Source organism: Cygnus atratus, chromosome 6 (genome assembly GCF_013377495.2).
Source record: "Cygnus atratus isolate AKBS03 ecotype Queensland, Australia chromosome 6, CAtr_DNAZoo_HiC_assembly, whole genome shotgun sequence".
NCBI lineage: Eukaryota > Metazoa > Chordata > Aves > Anseriformes > Anatidae > Cygnus > Cygnus atratus.
Window position 1 is genome coordinate 39,887,596 of NC_066367.1, and position 19,328 is coordinate 39,906,923.

Here is a 19,328-nt window from a genome sequence, read left to right on the forward strand (position 1 = left end):
CCCGCGGTAATACACAGGGATTTTGTATACTGCACACAATGGCCCTTTGTGCTTCCCCCTGCAACAGGAGCACCGACTGTTCTCGCCTCCTAATCCACGGAGGGTGACCTCTCTCCTACCACCGCCGTGTAACCGGCTTAACGCAGCCCCCGGTTCCTGCGCCGTAAGCCCCGTGGGCTGCGGCCGGACAAGGGCCTCAATTCGCGCTGTCAGCGTGGTTTGAGGGGCACGTGTGGCCCACGGCTGGGCCCGGGCACATCCTGCACGATGCCCAGTGGCTGCAGAACGTAACGTGCCTCCAGGAGGCAGCTTTGGGCCACAGCAGCTGAAATGCTCCTTAAAGGAACGTGAAAGGGGCAAGAAAAAAGATAAACACATCGTGAACCAGCAGATGGACCTACAAGCTAGCAGGGGTGCGAGGGTCGTGTGAACAGCGCTGGCCATTTCCTGACCACAGCTGAACTCATCTCAACTCTGCCGAATGAAGCCAGGTTTACATAAGAACGTAATCGCCTGCTCTGAATGATTTTTTGTTTTCATACAATACAACATTTTTGACATCTTTGGGCTTTGGGATTTAGAAATCCTCTTGTTGAGATCAGACCTTGATTAGAAACAGAGCCAAAACACTTTGACTGTTCTTGTTCACCTGTGAGTTTGCATCTTTTAATCAACAACTTTTCACTGTGCTGTAAATGAGTTTGGTGTAATTGATTTAAAAAATCAATCCTTTGTTGGAAAAATTTGTCCAAGACAAATGGATGATGACATTTGGAAGCAGTTGGCAGCGCCCAGTTGCAGGTACCCTCATGAGGAGAGGGGTGGCACAGGCTGACAGCTGGAGGGCAGAAAGATCATTTTCTGTTCTTCCCAAGCTATTTCCACAGCCCTGAAATAATCTGAAGAGCCCTTGCATGCGATTCCTTATTTGCCAGGTCCTGTGCCTAGGGTTCCTGTGGTCTGGAAACACCATTGAGAAAGGTCTGGTGGCTGGGAGACAGCTCAGCACCTCAGGACAGCGCTGCCAAGGGGAGCAGCAAGGCTGATCCACAGAGTGCGGGAGGCAGTGCTGTAAGCACGAGCAGCACGGTGTCCCACAGGTCGGGGCAGGCCCTGGGAGCCCAGCTGTCCCCCGATCCCGGTGGGGACAGGACAGGGACAGGTCCTGTCCACCTCTGCCCAGCACCTGCCTTTCTTCTTGTTGCAAAAAGCTCTGGGAACATGCTGAGATACTTCCTGGTGCCATCTATTGGTGACACAACCAGCTCTCACCCATTCACAACGTCCCAAATTAGCGGCTCGTGGTTGAAGCTCTATTTGCATGAATCTATTATAAACCATTTTCCGAGTGACCTTTTAAGAAGGAAGTTTCCATTCAACAAGTCCTCCTTTTTTCTAAAATTTCTTAAGTAACACCCGTGATTGCAGAGACACCAGAGCACATCAGGAATTTGAAAGTAGGTGAGCCTCATTAGGGCCACAGTAACTCAAATTCATATCAGAAATATTAAGAAGCAGGTGCTGCAGGGTATTTGCAGGGTTCTTTAGGCTCATCTATCATTAATCGCCTACCCCCCAGTTTCTGCTCCAGTCACACATTCCTAGGAGCAGCAGTGTCCCCACCTCCCAGCCTGGGAGGAACACGTGCACCGTAGCAGGTCTCTGTAGCAGGTCCACAGCAGAAGCTGCGTAACCCAGCGTCACTGCTGGGGATGCAGTGCCACCCAAAGGACAGGGCAGGGTGGCTCTGGAGACCAGTGTCCCGCAGCTGCACAAACCAGGAGAGGTTCACCCAAAGACCGAGCGCTGTGCATCCTTTCAACAACCTGCAGCAAGGCATTTCCATTTTGTCAGCTAGATAAATACCTTACGTTTATGAAAAAAGTACCTTGGGATTCCTCTCCCACAGAAGATTTCAAAATCCTAACTTGCCACCCCACCAGGGGATGAAAGGAAACGTAAACGTGTGAGTCGTCCCCAGCCGAGCTGTGTGAGAAGGCACACGTGTGTGTGCTGTCCTCGGGGCTGGATGAGGCTGCCTCCTGCCGCTCAGCGTCAGAGGGGACGCCGTAGGAGGAGCAGCTCTTTGCCTCTCTTCCAAACAGGAATGCGTTCAGGAGTGGCGAAGCAGGGGCATGCTACCTGCAGGTCATGGGCACAAGCAGAGTAGTTCAAGTGCTGACACCCTGAAAAACAGACCACTACTGCTTGCTTTCTGGGAAGCCCGGTGAGAAGAGACCAAAGCAATGGCTGACGGTGGGAGAGCATCCCACCCGGCCACAGGCACCGCCGGCACAGGTCCTGTGCCAGAGCGACGCCAGCAGCAAGGAGCTGCCCACCCTGTCCCCACCCTTTTCCCTGTCCCCAGGCTGCCACGGTGGCCAAGGGCCTGGCACTGCTCAGGCACCGGTGTGGTCCCAGCCGATTTTCACGCAGGCGGAGTCGGAGCTGGACACAAGGGAGAAGAAGCTGCAGGTTCCTCCCACCGCTGGCAGCTCTTTATAAATAGAGCCAGGCAAAAACATGTTTCGAGCCTACAAAAACATTTCATTTGCACAAAACGGAAGTCATCACATTTCTGCCTCTTTAACCTTTTAAGAAAAATGTTTTTGAATGAACAAGGCGAACCTTACCAAAGCTGTTCCAGCTGCAGGTCCCCTGACGCAGAACACTGTCTGGTGCCACACTGCCTTGTGGTCCCGGCCACTTCCATCAGGTCTGTCCCCACTTGCTCAGGGTAGTCCCACATTGCCAGCAGCAGCCCCGGGTGCTGCCTTAGCTTTCCGGGCCCAGGCCGGCTGCAGGTTGTGCACCTAGCAGGAACAAGCAGGCATGCATGTGCGGCAGCGCCGGGGAATGCAGCGGGCATGGGGCACGACGCAAAGGGGTGCAGGGGATGCATGGGCGCAGGTGGAGACCCCATGGCTGTGCACAGCTCACCCGCAGTCAGCCAAAGAAAGGAGATGGGCAGAGCTGGCCTTAGGGGCTGCAAAGGGAACAGGAATTAGTATCTAACATGCTAAAGGCACCACACATAGCAGACACCCTACTTCTTTTTGTATCAGTTGGGTCCAGATGAGTAATTACATTGGATTACAGTGTTAAGAATTGAGTGATATTAACAATGAATTCTTGGCTTTATGCATGTGCAAGGCATGCTTGCTATTTGAGTTGCAGAGGCAGGCAGGAGCTTAAGCACGTCCCGTGATCTTCTCACTGCTACAAGAGCTAGGTGCCACCAGCTGCTACAGAACACTTCTAAAACAGCTGCACGAGAAAGGAAATGTCTGGTCTGAAAGCAGAAATTACCAGAGCAGAACCACATGCACGAAGGCAGAAGAAATGCAGCCATCCCTGAAAAACAGTGAACTGGCCACCGAAATGAGAGGTGCCTGCCCCAAGCAGAACTGAAATGGAACAAAACCAAGGGCATGCAGAAACTCGAGTCTGAGACAGGGAAATGCAAAAGCCTCACGTCTGTCAGTAGCTTCCAGGACTGGACCTGTAATCTGTGAGGGGTGAGTTTTTGTAGGGCAATACAGCCTTGAAGCCAGAATGCTTTTCCACTGTACTTGAAATTTTCCCAGCAGAAGCCAGAATGCGCTTCATGGCTTTGTAGAAAAAGCTTCAGCAATATGAATTACAGGCCAAGAGAGCCAAGCACGATAACTGCAAATTGGGAAGGTCACTAAAAAGGGGCATGGCTGACTGAAGAGCTGCAGGAGCGTGGAAGAGGCGAACAGGTCTGAGGAGCAGCAGACGAGGCACTGCCAGGCCCTTGAAAAACCACACTGAGCTGACAACAGCCCTTGCCTGAGCAGCAGACACCAACCCATGTAACCAGAGGGAACTTTGCTGCGCCCTGCTCCCACCGGCTCCCCCCTTAGCACCGCAGCACGGGCAGTGCGGGGCGCGGAGGTGCTGTGCCAGCCCTGCTGCTGGAAATGCCACCGCATGCTCGCTCCCATCACTGTCACCTCAGGCAGGACTTCTGCCCATTTACTGCTAAACCAGGGGCTGATAACGTGACCTTGTCCTTCCTGTGGTTTATGCACGATCCGGGGCTCAGGGAGGGGTCACCCTGACCCGGGCACTGGGAGGGGCAGACTTTAGACTAAAAGAGGGGAGATTTAGATTAGATATAAGGGAGAAATTCTTCACTCAGAGGGTGACGAGGCACTGGCACAGGCTGTCCAGAGAAGCTGAGGATGCCCCATCCCTGGAAGTGTTCAAGGCCAGGTTGGATGGGGCTCTGAGCAACCTGGTCTGGTGGGAGGTTGGCAGGGGGCTGGAACTAGATGGTCTTTAAGGTCCCTTCCAACCCAAACCATTCTGTGATTCTTCACTGAGAGGGTGGCTGGGCACTGGAACAGGTTCCCCAGGGAGCCTGCTAGAGTTCAAGAAGCATTTGGACAACGCTCTCAGACACAGGTTTGATTTTGGGGTGGTGCTGTGTGGACCAGGAGCTGGACTCGATGATCCTTGCGGGTGCCTTCCAACTCACGTTATTCTGATTCTGTGATTCTTTGATTCTTTCTGTTGTCAGCTCGGATTGTCCCCTTTATCCACGGGGGAGAAGAAAAGTCAGTCCCCTGGCTCTCAGGAAACCAGGCAGCCCCATAAGCGCTGTGCTCAGAGCCAGCACGTCCCCAGGAGCTGCGGCTGGCACAAAGGCTTGCAGCGCCGCACCCTCCCCAGCCAGCACGTGCTGCCCCGCGCCCCTGGGCGTGCTGGCCCTGGCCTCGGCACGGACCCAACCCACGCCACTGCAGCATCCCCGTGCACGTCCCAGGAGCACAGCAGGAATTGCTCCCAGCTGCTCCCTGCAAGAAGCAATGCAGTTCTAGAAGCTTTCTCCTTCTTTTTGCTCTCTCTTTAGTTTGCCTGTGTGTTTCTTCCTCCCCTCAAGAGGCTGTGGCACCTTTGATCTCCAGCCACACTGCAGAGCCCCACAGAGCTTGCCGATCGCCCACATCCTGTTTTTGATCAGCCCTGCAGCTCATGGCCCTCAAAACACCGTGTTGTGGTCACACATCGTGTTGTAGCAACCCGAGTGTCCTCTCACCACCACTAGAATAGCATCATTTATCTAACTGCCTTTCTTACGCTTGTTGGGTGCCCAGGCTCACTGGGCCTTCCCAATGCTAAAAGCAGGCACGTATCTCCCAAGATAAGGCAAACTAACTTTCCATACCAAAAGGAGTCACTGCTCTGGGCCATATAGCTGCCCTGATTTCCACCAGAGATGCAGCCCTAGGGAGCAGAGTTTATACAGCATTGTAAATACCTTTTATATAAGATGAGGAGAAGGACGTACGAGAGCAGCGCACCCTATTCAGCCCCCGCCTCTGCCATTGCAGTCTTTATAAACCAGCTGCAACCAAGGCAGGAGGCAGCATTAATGCAGAGCTCATTTCTGAGGAGTTGCAGGAGGCAGAAAGTGAAGCACACCCAGCCCGGCTGCTGCACTGCTGTCATCCTGCAGAGCCCAGCCAGCCACACTCTAGGCGAAGAGCTCTGGCCTGACTTTGAGCAGGCACTGATTTTCACCCCCACGAAAAAGCGTCTGTAGCACAGGTAGGCGAATCTTCAGCCTCCGTTCATACAAACAAGACTAGGAATATTTGCTTCTTCAGACATAAATGCATACGACAGCCAGGGCCCCGAGTCCTGGGCCAGACAGACAGAGGTGTGCTCTGCTGTGGCAGAGCAGGACCCGCCAGTGGCTCATGGCGACAGGCAGCTGGAAGCACCCATCTCTGCAAGCACGCAGGCTCTGGGCAGCTCTCTTCCCTTTCTCTGAGGTCTGGTAAAGACCTCAAACAGTATCCTAGGCTTAGGGTAAAAGCAGAGTAACCATGTAAGATACTGTTCTGTGCAGGTCTCTGAGCATTTGCCTCTCTTGGTTTGACCTCGCAAGGGCCCTTTGCTGATGCCTGTGTTTTCCAGGAAGTCCAGCAAATAACAACATACATTTACTTGCAAGTGAAAATTAACATATCTAAGGAATTCCTAGTCTGTTTCTTAGCAACGCTATGCACCAAGGAAGAATCTTGACCCTGTTGAAATATAAGTATTTCAAGCATTTCATTCGGACTCTGATACGGACACAAAACTTTGCAGGTACAGTTAGCTCAGGCATAACTTAGTGAGAATAAGTAAACAGATTAGCTAAGTTAGACATATTTCCACTAATAAGTTAGGCATGTTACTTGGCATGAGTTACAAAATAATAACATTTGCCTTACCAAATTGCAAAAACATGACTGAGTTTGATGTCTCTTTTTAAGTGTCAGATCTCTTTGTTCTCTTTGGGGTATTAATCAACCTTCACCAGATTTTCTGGTTATTGTGGCCACGGTTGCTTTCACTTGGACACCCATACATCTGCCTTTAACTCGAAGTTGTCCCCGTGGAAATAATCTCTGCTTTTCTTTCTTCTCTCTGCCGCCATGTCTGGCGCAGCGAAGCTGTTTCTTGAGGCAACAGCTCACAAGCCAAAAACTCGGTGTCCAGAAATGAGCTCCAATGAGGAGAATCATGGCAAATCCAGGCCCCAGCCCACCCGTCTGACAAGGATCAGCCCCAAGCCCAGCTCCATGCCCAGGTGCCGGGGCTGTGCCTCCTTCGGGGGCTCCCCGCCAGGCATCCAGCAGCCCACGGAGCAGTGTTTATCAATTACAGGAGTACCGGGACAGGCTGTTTTTATCTGGGGTTCGTCTCCACGGAAAGCTATCGGTTTCAGTCTGAGGTTTCTGAAAAGACCAGGAAATCCTGCCACAGCAATATCTGAATTGCAAACAGCTGCACATTCTTCTCAGTCAACAGACAAACGAGGCACACAAGGCATTTAAATTACATTTAAAATTCTTCCAATTGTACCTGGAAAACACAATTAGGCTGCTTGCTCTGACCTAACAGCCTATTTCTGTGTTGCCTGAGAGGAAAATAAAAGTCCTCTGTTTCTTCACGTTTATATCCATATTTATTATAGCACCTCATACGAGCTGTCAAGTGAGCCCTCATTGCCTGCAGTCTCTGCCTCCGGCCCAGGCGAGCGTGGGCAGGCACCAAGCACAGCCCGCAGGGAGGCCCCCGGCCAGCGCCTGCCTGCACCCACACCAGAGCCAGCCCTGATCGTCCCTGGGGGAGATCCTCTGCTCCGCTCACCTTAAAGAGGTCAAATTAACTTGAACTGTGTGCTTAGACCACTGCATGCTGACGAGCATTTTCTCCAACCTGCTAAAAATCCAGTAAGCTGATTTGACCGCAGTAATCTCAAGGGGCGATGGTGACGACACCCAGCACTGAAATGACCTGTCACTGAGCTGACACAGCACAGAGCATGCTGTTTCTAGCAAGCATGATAGGAATTGCACAAAAAAGCTCTGTGGCTTTGACAGGGCTCCACAGAGTCCCACCGTACCCTTCGCTGATTTGGTCATTGTCACCAGCCTGTTTTCATCTCAGAACGTCTCCTCTGGGGTCTGCCCTAAGCTCTGGGCTCCATCCTGTTTCTAACGGGACTTTGTCACTGGCTTTAGTGGAAGTGCTTGCTTTATTAGACACCTTTGAGGACTCTGACTTCAGTAACAGGAAATAAATAGCTATAAATCTTGCATTCAATTAAAAAACATTATTAACACTAAAGTATGCTGAGGAGGTTCTGCAAAGGTTCTTCACATCTCGGAGTTAGTTGTTTTTCATGTTAATGAAGAAGTCCACAGTGCACTCTGATTAAAAATTAAAATTAAAATAATTAAAAACCCCAGAGCATTTTAAATACCATCAGTCCCACCGTAAGGTTGTGTGAGGAGAGGAACAAATGCAGCCTTGAGTTTGACCTGCTGCAAGCCTCCAGGTGAGCTGCTGCGCATGTTCCCTGGCCCTGCTGCAGGCTCCTGAGCAGAGCCCCAGACATCATGGACAGCACACGCCGTGTCAGACCCGACTTTCTTCCTCTTCCAGTGCCCGGTGAAGGCCTGGGATGAATTTCAGAAGATGCTTTCGTACGCTTGATCTCCTGCTCTTCCGTGGGAGTGTCCCAAAGCTACTCGAGCAGCCACCTCCCTCCCAGAGTGGGGACATGGACCCGCTGCTGGCCAGGCTGATGCTGCGGTTCCTGCGCAGGGAGGACCTCCCGGCCGCGCCGTCGCCGTCCCTGGGGAAGAAGCACTCATCATCGATGCTGGACTGGCGGCTCAGGCTCTCTGCAGCAGAATCATCGAAGGCGCTGCTCTGGTAGAAGCTGTCCTCACTGTCCACAGTCATGGAGCTCAGCCGGCTTCGGGAGCTGCTCTCGCTGGAGAAGCGAGGCTTGATCGGAGAGACAGGTCCCGGTGTGCCACAGCCACCAAATAAGTTGGCCTCTTCCAGCTCCAGCGTGTCCAGCAGAGCATTGTCATTCACCTCTCCTGGAAGCAGAGGTCAAGGAGGAGCATTATTCAAAGGCATCTGCTCAAGGCCAGAGAGCTGGAAGCCTATGCAAGCAGAGATGGCCTCGGGCTCCGCAGCAGCTGTCCCAAAACAGCGCTGCAGGGAGGTCAGCATGGCCATTCCTGTCCCTCTGTTCAGCCGAGGCCATCACCTGTGTCTCTCATGGGTTTCACCCTTCCCCTCCGCCCTCCCAGCCGGGGCAACCTGAGGGGTGCGGTGGTGTTTCTGCGCCACGAGGGAACGGGGGAGGATCACGCCCAGCATCCCTTCTCACCCCGCATTTCCCAGCTGTGTGGGGCTCTCTACCCCTGCCTTGCCCCGAAATGCAGAACCAAAGTTGCTCCCAGGGCAACCTGTAAATAAGGGGAGGGCTTTGTTTGTTTGTTTTTAAGTCCAGAAAAAGAGAATGGAAAAGAAACTTTGCAGCCCACATGAACTCATTTCCTAGAACTCAGGCAAAAGAGCCTTTAGTCTACATCAGCAAAGCAGCATCCAAATTCATTAGACACTGAAAAAAAGGCTTTCCCATGGGCCAGCCCCATGCCCTCATTAACAGGGGAAAAAGCAAGCAAATGAAAATCAGGTTAAAGGAATGCTTGCTACTGATCAGCCCGAGTTTCCACAGAAGGTCTCAGCAGTGCTGTGGTTTCCGACCCGGAAAAGACGACTTACCATGCAGCAAGCGCTGTTCCCGTAAGTGCAAAGAGCGGAACTCCACCCATTTCTGCTGCAGAGTTTTCTGTGAAGGATAAAGAGGGCTACCTGTCATTCACACACTTCCACAGAGGTTTAAAACACTTCAAAAGAGAGGGTTCTCAGGCAGTACGCTTCACCTACAGGAAGCAGCTGTGCGCCCTCTTCTCACCAGCATGACAACAGTTGTCCTGGAGTTTAGCAAACTTCCCCCACAAAGCACAACTGCCCTCATGCCCTGAGCGCTCTGGCCGAGGCGCTTCACATATGAGATTTGCAAAAGTAGAAGGCTGAAATCTGGAGAGCATGCAGCATGCATTCGGACAGCAAACCTAGAAAACCAGTTTCTCAGGGGGGCGGCACTGCTGACCTCTGTCAGAAACCTGCCGCAGCCCAGAGCTGGCTGGCTGCTACCAGGGCCCCGTGCCCTTTGCTCCTGGCTCTGCCAGCAACGCAGGCACATCGCGGTCAGCGATGCCCTGATCCTGCAGTTGGGAACACATCACCCCGACTGTCCTTACAGCCTGCAAGTGCTGACATACTATCCTAACAATGAGCAATGCTTAATTTTTTTCCTCTGTTGCAGATGATTTTTTGATAAAGCAAATAAAACGCTGCATAACTGATTCAAAACCAGCCAGGTTAACCTCTGCCTGGAGTAGGTGCTTCCTCAGTGACCTGCATGAACTCGGTGCACCTCAAACATGCAGCTAGGCACCCTGACAAGTCATATTTATACGTGCAAACTGCCCAGGCTAAGCTTGTGTGGGCAATCTTGCTACTCCTTGCACATTTCTCCCCTGCTCCACACTTCAGAAAAACCAATCAAGCACACACACACCATCCCAAGGGTAAAGCACCGCCACCCATCCAGCACCCAGACAGCCTCCCCTGCAATATGGGAGCAATGACCGCTGTCGAGGAGGGCCTGAGACACCGCTGTGCTCCCCACCTGCCCCTGGGTGACCACGGTGGCAGAGCAGGGCTGGTGGTGCCCGCACCCAGCACCGCGACACCCCCGCTGTAGGCCAGAGGTGCTGGGGAGTTGTCCAAAGACGTTCTTTGCCCCCTTTGGGACCCAAGCAAAGCAACCTCCCAATGATGGTTTCTCCCACCTAATTAGGCCTCATTAGCAGCTCATTAACTGGCACATGGCACATGTACCCACTCGCTGCTCCCAGCTGCCCGTTCTGCCCAGCTGCTGAGCACCTTTACGCAGGGTGTGCTCGTGGAGCGGCCCAGCCCTGCGATGGCACCCACCAGCACGCTGCTCCCTGGCTGCGGTTACATGGCTTCCAGCTGCTGAACACATCCCGTGGTGAGACATCAGATACAGTCACAACCAAAATTAGGTTCTTTCCACTGCCGCCACTCTCCTGATCACGCAAGGGCCAGGCCCACACCCAAATTCTGCACTGCAAGAACTCTCATTGCAGAGATTTGGCACTTCTGGGAAACAACTGTTTTCTAAAACCTGAAAGCAGAGCATTTCACAGCAGATTTGGTTTTTATAATTCTCTGAATGGGGGGTGGGAGGGGCAGCCTGTGTCTTGTGACTGTGCCATTATTTCGTGAAGCTGTCTAAGGGAGAAGCCTGGGCGGCTTCTCATGGCGGTGGGGCTGGGACCAGTGGGCGGGTGGCAGCAGCGGCGCTGAGTGGGACTGGGAGCACCACGGCACAAACCAGGGCTGGCACTGCTGCCACTGCCAGAGCAGTGCCTCTGCTTCAGCCAGCACTTTGTCCTCGCAAACTTCCCTGGGTGTTGCAGCAGGTCCCCCTAGTGCCGGTACCCCTCAGAGGTTTCAGCTGGGCAGCTCCATCAGGCTGGTAGGGCGAATGCTCTGTGGTGGCACTTGTGATAGCCCACATAGCCTGGTGCCCCCCTCGCATGGGCACAGAGATGAAGTCTCTGGCATGTTCCCCACCCTCTCCAGACTTGGTGTCCAGCCAGGTGGTCTCAGCATCCCTGCTTGCTGCCGTGGCTCCCGCCAGCCTTGGGCCTAGGGGATGTGGTCACAGCGCTCCCCATGAGCCCAGCATTGCACCTGGACCTGCGGCACTGCCCCCTGCATCCTGCCCCACCTCCTGCAGCTGGCAGCCCCTGCCTGCCTCCTGCACGACACATGCCACAGCGCAGCTCTGCACCCAGACACCGAGCAGCCCTCTGGGCTAACAAAGGTGTCCCAACCTCCTGGTGGTCCAGACCAGGTTTGAGTATTGCCAGCAGTCCTTTGTCCCCCATCACCCTAAAGCTGAGAGCATCTCACAGCCCATGATTAATTTTACCTCCTTCAGAGAGAAAATAACAGCCAGCTGTGGGGCAGTAACACCTAAACCCAGCCCAGATATCTCCAGAAGCATCCTCCATAGCCCATCTTAGTTTAATGAGTACTGAAGGGCCTCATCCTTCCTCGTTGTATCCTCGCTGTACAGTCCTCACGTAGCCATTACATTATCTACATCATAAAAATCATATACCAAGCAACCTGCCCTGTGCTATATTCTCATAAATTCAGTGCCAACCAGATCAAGGTTCCTCATCAATCTTACAATTTGATATTTGAGGGGGGAAAGAATACTCCAAAATTTCTACACATAATGTTTTGACATTTTCAAAATGTTGTTTAAACTTAACTGTTTACTTAGAGCACTAGTTAATTTTTAGTCTGACAAAATTTAAGAGGAGTTCAAAGCTATCAGACTTTTTTTTTTTTTTATCATTTTTTCATCATTTGACCTAACTCAAAACAAGGCTATGAAATGCTGTCAAGATGAATGTTTTTTTCTTCCCTAAACCAGGGCAGGGAAAGAGCTGGAGAAGCTCAGCACCCCAGGCAGGGAGAGCACTCGAACCCATTCAGAAAATGCCCAGGGGCTCGGGGAGGACCCCCAGTGCTGGAGGTGTGTGAGTTGCTGGGATGTTATGAGGAACCAGACCTCCAGGGCAGTCGTGGCGTGACTGCCTCAGCCAGCACCGCGGTGCCGTGGCCTGCGTGGTCCCGCAGCGCCGCACCTGACAGTGCCGCAGCGCGCTCAGTCCAGGCTGCAGCACAGTCAGTCCGGGCAGTCCTGGCACTGTCCGTCCCCGTGTGCCCATGGGACCTGGCAGCTGCAGCACCACCCTTGGAGGTGCCGTGGCTGGCGGTGCCAGCACGGAGGACACGCGGGTGCCATTCCCCTGCCACGCCACCCGGCCACCCCCACGAGCAACGGACCCACAACAGCGCTCTGCTTTGTGCAGCAGAGAAGTGGCTCACTGCGTTACCTTCAGCAGCTGCAGCTTGGTCTCGAGCTCCATCTTCCTCAGGTACATGGCCCCGTTGACAGTCTCCAGCCTGGAAGGAAGAGGTGCTTTGGGTACCGGCGGCCCCACAGCAGCACGTGGTGCCGCGGTGTCCTCGGGGAGGGGATGCACGCAGGACAGGGGAGGCCCCGCGTGCTGTCACCTCTCCTCAACAGCTGACTTCAGCAACAGTGGTGTTGGTGCCAGATGGGCAAACACACGGTGCGGTCAAGAGACACGCACGTTACAGTCCTATGCGTCTGAGACAGTATGGGGCTGCTGGTTAACACGAGGTTTCCTGGTTTCCAGTGGGACAGACTGTTAAACTAAAAACACTCTGGAGGACAGATGCCTACCTCAAATAGTTCCCTGAGGACTTTATCAAGTCTACTATTTGCTTGTGACTAAACCCATCAGTGTTCACTCCGTTGATATTGGCAAGGATATCACCTGTTAGAGATAAGCAGAGGCTGTAATGAGCATCTTCAGCATACGTATCCCTTCCACTTTCTCTAAAATAAAACTAATGGGGATAAAAAGCAAAATAGGGCCACCCATAGTGGGGAAAAAAACGCTAATAGTTACCAATTTGAAGGCCAGATAAATGAGCAGGACTTTCTTCTTGAATTTTGCAGACACAAGTGCATACCTCCAAGGAGTAATCATTTTGGTTTGGAAATCTAATAGTCTGTAAGTAACAAAGCAACAGTGTTACCAATATTAAAGTCATGATAACAATTTAATACTTAAGATACTGTCATACAGCCTAATTTGTTTTCATAGTCTTTTTACACCTTTTTAAAATGGTAAGGCTGTGTTGAGCAGATTATATGATCATATAAGTGTGAACACTAAAATGTTGTAACTTAACAATTGGAAATAGCTTTCTTATGATTAGAGAACAGTAGGCACCTGACAGATGTCTGTACATTGTTTTTGCAAAACCTAGTTTTAAAGCAAGTTGATTATTCATTATCAAAAACTCAGTAACTTCAGTCAAGAACATCTATTAGCAGGGATGCAAATTGCTTTCTGGTTTGCCCTACAACTGGAAGGATATTTCATGTTCCCAGTCACGACATGGCAGGGCATGGCCTTGGCTTTTCAAATGATTGACTCCTCCTCATTGTGAATGCCACATTAAGCCATCAAGTGTTGCCAGACAGACCAGTTAACAATAACAACTGAAAAGATTAACCTACCTTTGCTCTTCTGGTCTCTTATACTCATTATCTACATATGTCCCTCCCTCCCCTTAAAAAGTGTTTTATATTTTTGACTTATACATTTATATGTATGTTAAATAACTGTAAGCAAAATCCATCATCTGATTATCAACTCTGACATTCATTTAGAAAAATGCTAAACTAAGAGATGTAACCCGAGCAAGTCCTACCATGACAGGAAATGTCTTTTTAGTTACATGCAAATATCACTATTTAGCCACATCCTCTACCAAATTCTAATACTGAAGCTGAAGTTCCTGAAAACCTATGACAGCCAAATCTACCCTAGATATAAGAAGTCATGTTAGATTCTCAAATTTCTCAGTCCACATGGAATGAAGACTGGAATGAGTTCAAAGTTTATCAGGCCAAATTACACCAATTCAGTGATTTCAGACTTAGACCAACAGTAAAACTTTCAGTTAAACTAAGGACACCATGAGAAACACGAGGATTTTGAAGGACTTCACATGCAATACAGCAAATACAGCAGGCCAATTATTTTGGAGTAGATACCTAGGTTTTAGGTGGCTGCAGAGTGGGGAGAGACATGGGACTCAGAGTGCCTTCCTGCAAACATCTGGGCACGTACAGATCCATACTGCATCCATCTCGCCTCCAGACTCCAGTTCACGAGTGGGAAGTACTAGTAGAAGCAGCAGTTCGCGAGAAACTCTGGCACTCAGCCACCACTGTAATTCTCATAAATTCCCTGCAGATGGTGGACCTAGAGTTTCACATCATCTTATTCTGGTTTGCTTAAATTTAAATTATAGTAATGGAACTGCAACTTCTAAATAATGGATTATTTTTAGTACCAGACAGATGCTGTCTTTTCGGAGCCTGGACTTTCTAGTGAAATGCTTACACTGAATGTACGTTCAGGAAGAAATATGCCAAGAACAATTAATTTTAATCAGAATGTCACATATAATGAAAATCCACCCTGACAATTTATACAAAAGCCCAATAATTGACTCAATTATCTTCACTTCTGAAAGCTCTCTACTGTTCCTGAGCTGAACACTTCCACATTCATTATTCAGAGAATCAAATCTTAAAAAGTTAGGTTTTTCCTAATGCACTCATTTCACTGAAGTTAGTATTTTCCCTTTGTGTGTAGATAAAGGCAAGTGCTCTGAAGATGCGCTGCAGCAGCAGTAAATGAGACCAAAGGGGCAGCGTGGGAGGTGTTCTCATGCACCGCCGGGACAGAACAGCTCCTGCTCTCACAGAAGAGGCGTGTGGCTCGGCTGAGATGCCTAATGCTTCCTTGAGGGTGCTTCAAAATGCGTTGTTCGTATGCTCTGCAGATGTTCCCATGTGGTTTATTTCACACCCTCAGTTGTGCCCTGAGGCAGTAACCACACTGCCTTGTACAGCAAGCACAAGGTGTTTTTTAGGAAAAGAGCTGTTTGATCTCTCTCTTTTTATATAAAAATATTTCCATACAAAATTCTCTGAAAAATATTCAACTAGGGAGGAAAGAACATGTTACCATTGCACACTTGAGGTTTCTCCTGCTCTCAGTGCTCTGACTTCTGGCAGGTCAGAAACTCTTATCTGTGACCTTCGCTATGAAAAAAACATCAGAAATGCACCCCATTTCTGCATCACTGCTCTATTAACATAATTTGGAGGATGTGACACTTAAGAGTTTGCACCAGATTTTATTTTTAAATGAATTGACTCGTCATTTAAGGCTTACCTGTATTTCAAACCCAAACGTCTCTTTGTCATCTTTGAATATAGCAACAAGGTGTCTGTAAGGAAAACACTCAGGATTACACACAGCCCCCGGGGTGCACTCCCTTTCTAGCAGGGTCCTGTCCCCGTCGCTGCCCCGCTCCGTGCTGGCAGGGGAACCAGCACGCCTCGCTCACGGCCGCAGCCACGGGGCTGCCTCGCTCCCTGGGCCCTAGCCTGGCGGGCTGCGCTTCTGCCAGCGCACGCGAGTGGCCGTGGCTGTTACAGAAGGGAATCTTCCTACCTCTGTGGCCTGGAGGAGTCGCCCAAGGAGCTGGATCTGGTTAAAGCGAGCTGGAACCAGAAATGGGAGAGGAAAAGGGTCAGTAGGTTCGCAGTTCCGTGGGGCACTCTCTAAAGCAGGTGCTTTGGAGGAGGCGCAGGGCGCAGAGCCGTGCTGAGCTTGCACCAGTCACCGCGGGCAGGACTCAGGAGCCCAGGGGCCGCAGCCCTGCCCCGGGACAAAATCGGGGGCAGGAGAAGCATCTCCCCACTTTGCACAGCCACTGGAGGCTTCCTGAAATGGCAACACATGCGGCACGACGAAACTGTGAGCAAACGGGCCCCAACTTCAGATGAAAGTTTGCACTTTAAAATAGAAAACTGCCATCAGTCAAACGCGAGCATAAATGCTCAGAGCGTCAGGCAGAGCCAAGTGCAGAACTGCAAGAGCGCTCAGCACCGCTCTCAGAGCCCTTTTCAATGCTGGCAGCAAGCTCGGCGAGGCGCAGGTGGCCACAGCACGTTCTGGTGCAAAGCACGGCACTCGCCTGCATGAGGCCATAGTTGAAGGAATTCATGTGTATTTTTATTATGTTGGAAATTAGGCCCTGGAAAAATGAGCTCTTGCATTTTTTTCCAACCTTCTAAATGCAAAATGAAGCACTACTGTGGTGCTAACATTACACATTACAGAGTATAAAAAAAAAAAAAAACAGGTACTCTTAGCACATAATAATATTGATTCATTTGTTCTCCTCCAGTGAAGATCGAGGTATCCTCACTAGGAGACAGTACTGCAGTGCCAGTTCCAACTTTATTTGAAAAAAAAAAAATCAGTGTAACTACTCAAGACAGTAGAAACTGGAAGAAGAAGAGGCACAACCACTAAAGAGAAACCCTGCATTCAGTAGGGCTTCAGAGATGGATCTCCCATCACATTAACTCTAAAAGAGTGAGGCTTCAAGACTAAAAGCCAGGGATTGCCATCACTTCCATTAAAACTGTAACGATTACCTATATGGTGCCTAAATCATGTTTCTGTTATGCTAAGACCTCACCTTTCTTTCACACCTTTCCCCTAAAAATCTGTGGGCATTTATAAACTTAACACCTATGAGAAACAGCAGAAAGCACACACACACATATGCTAAGAAAACTGCAGCCAGCTCTCAGCAGTTTCTAGTGGTGGCCACATAGCATTTCCAAGCTGATGCATGGGCATGGCAACAAGCACCTGGCATCCCTGCTTCAGGCAAGGCAGACCCATGACTAAAGAGGCCTGGAGCAAAAAAAAAAAAAAGATCAGTGCTAAATATTAATTCTTCCTTTCACTTTTAGTGAACAACAAATAAGGAATTACTTTATCGATGTATAAAACATCCCAAGCTTCAATGGTATAAAGTCATGCCACTGTAAGACTACCTATAAAACCTCCATTTCATAAATATGCATTTACTTGGAGAGAGAAAAGGAGAGGAAGGAGTAATAATAAACTGTGCGTAAGGTGGGAGAGTTAACTGCAGGCGTAAACCTGGGCTGCTCAGCCCCACTAGGCGAGGTCTCTGCAGAGCAGTTCCCATGCCTGATGTACGTGCTGTAATTTATCTTTAACACACACACAGTTGCGTCACGGCCATTATCATTTGTTTATCTCTACATCTGGAGCAATCGCCACGCAAAGTGCTCCTGTCACTGCTGGTGGTGGCTGAACCAATGCATTGACAGCGTTCCCAGCATTTGTCTGCTTCTGGCTCTCCTTTATCTTCCCAGGCTTGTACAACGAGATGCGTTTCTGTTACTGTACAAAGCAAAGCCTTAAGTGTACAGACATTTGTTCCGGTTTTCTGATAATACTTTGAAATTATGTGTTACAAGCACTTTCTATTTAAGCGTATTCACACTAGACAGACAAGCTAGAATTGCTCAGCTGGCAATTTGCAGCAGCAGCAAAAGAGTTTTGTTTGACTCTGGTTGGAAACTGCAGAATTTTACTGTTCTGCATGAAAAACACAGTGAAATAGACAGCCGAAGTAGCTACAATAGTCATAGCAAAATACTCCAAAGTCTGGGAGGAAGCAGCTCACGATACATGAGCTTCCTGCCAGAGATGCAGAACAAAGGAAAGCCCAGACAGGCCACCATGCCAAAGCAAACCCAAATTTAAGCGTACCCCCAGTAGCAGAAGCCTCTGTGCCTTGCAGCACAGCTGCAAATGGAGAAGAAAGGCAGCCCGGGCAGGATACCAGCTGCAGAAGCTCTCCTGGCCCCCAGGCACCTGTGGGCAGCCTCCTCCCACGTCTCCTTTCAAGAGCACCCTGCAAGGTCACTGCAGGAAAGATTTCATTACAGCCCCAAATCCCGTTCAGCCCACGGCAACCACTCCAGCACAGGGGGACCGCGCAGCAAACCCCGGGGCCGTGGCAGCCCAGCTCGTGCCCCCAGGGCTCCGGCCGGGCTGCGAGGTGCCCTACCTGTTTGCGGCCCCGCGGCAGCGTGCCCACCGTGCTGGCCAGGTGCTGGAGCCGCCTGCTGTCCATCTGCAGCCCCGGCTCCCCATGGGACACGCACGCTGGCCCCACGCCGAAGCCCACGGCGCTGGCGTTATGGTTTTGCTGAATGAGCTTTCTTAAAGACATGCCAGCGGAAGGGTGCCTAAAGAGGCATTGCTGAATGCTGGCATGTCCGAGGGAGCTCAGATATGCTCTCTGAGTGATCAACAAGTATGAAAACGGAAAGCGGGCCATGTGACTTGTGGTTTAGGTGCACATTACATAAATCTCTTCTTGCAGATCACCAGGGCTGCTCAGCATGTTTTGTGCTCAGAACAGAGTTAAGAACTAGGCTTGGCAACTACAGAAATCTGCTTAATTTTTCCATTCCTGCACACAGTAATAATTTTCACTGAACAGCTTCTACTTTCTTGTCCTTAAACAACTGTTTGCTTTAGACACTTGCTTGAATTCAGCTTGCTCATTCTTTCACTTGTTTGGCATCCCTTGCTTTGCTCAAATTACCTTTGGGCAGAGACAGGAAAATAATGTTTTTTCTGGACAGCCGTGTCAATATGTGACTTTCCAGCCACAGGGAGAGAAGCAAGAACTGAAGGCCACAGCCTGAAAGTAGAAGCTGAAACCATTGCTCTGCTCTTGCTCCACAACGTTGTTAGCAGAGCGCTCGTGCTTCAGTAAGGAGCATTGACTCACCTGGCAAAAGGGGTTTGTGAGCAAACAACAACATAAGCATGGGGTCAGAGGACAGGGACATGAGGTGCTGCCCCAGAACCAAGGGGCAAGCACGGAGCCAGGAGTGCGGCCAGAAGCGCTCCTTGCCACCGCTCCTCGCTGGCTGTTACAGTGCTGGCTGGGGGCCGAGGCAGAGCCATGGGAGCTGCATGCGGGTGAACCGATGCAGCAGCAGAAGCACTGTGCCTGCAAGGCTCTGCACACTGAGCAAAAAGGGGGCAATGCCTGCACCCCTCCTTGCGCACGCCGTGTGACGATGCCCCAGCAGGGTGCCGCGTGGGGCAGTGCTGCCGATCCGCCCTGGAGCAAGGTGGAATGGGCACCTTGGCAATGCCTGCCCCTGCCAGAACATGGTGCAGTAGCTTTAAATTCAAGGTTTGGCACAAGATTCCTTTATTTGAAAGGTTTTTTATCTCAGCAACAAACATATCTGGGAGGATTCATTACTGTTGTGGAATTTGAGGCTATTTTGTTTTTTC

At 50.6% G+C, this 19,328-nt stretch overlaps 1 protein-coding gene across 1 annotated transcript; it reads right to left on the reverse strand.

Moving 5' to 3' along the window:
* Positions 1-6,842: 6,842 nt before the first annotated feature.
* On the reverse strand, positions 6,843-18,319 carry CYTIP (cytohesin 1 interacting protein). The gene is made up of 8 exons (XM_035566053.2): positions 18,079-18,319; positions 15,630-15,679; positions 15,348-15,402; positions 12,999-13,101; positions 12,770-12,863; positions 12,396-12,465; positions 9,109-9,175; positions 6,843-8,414 (listed from the first exon to the last, which is right to left on the reverse strand). Exons 1-8 carry the CDS (start codon positions 18,241-18,243, stop codon positions 7,942-7,944), a joined length of 1,077 nt encoding a protein of 358 aa, XP_035421946.1. The 5' UTR covers positions 18,244-18,319; the 3' UTR covers positions 6,843-7,941.
* Positions 18,320-19,328: the final 1,009 nt, after the last annotated feature.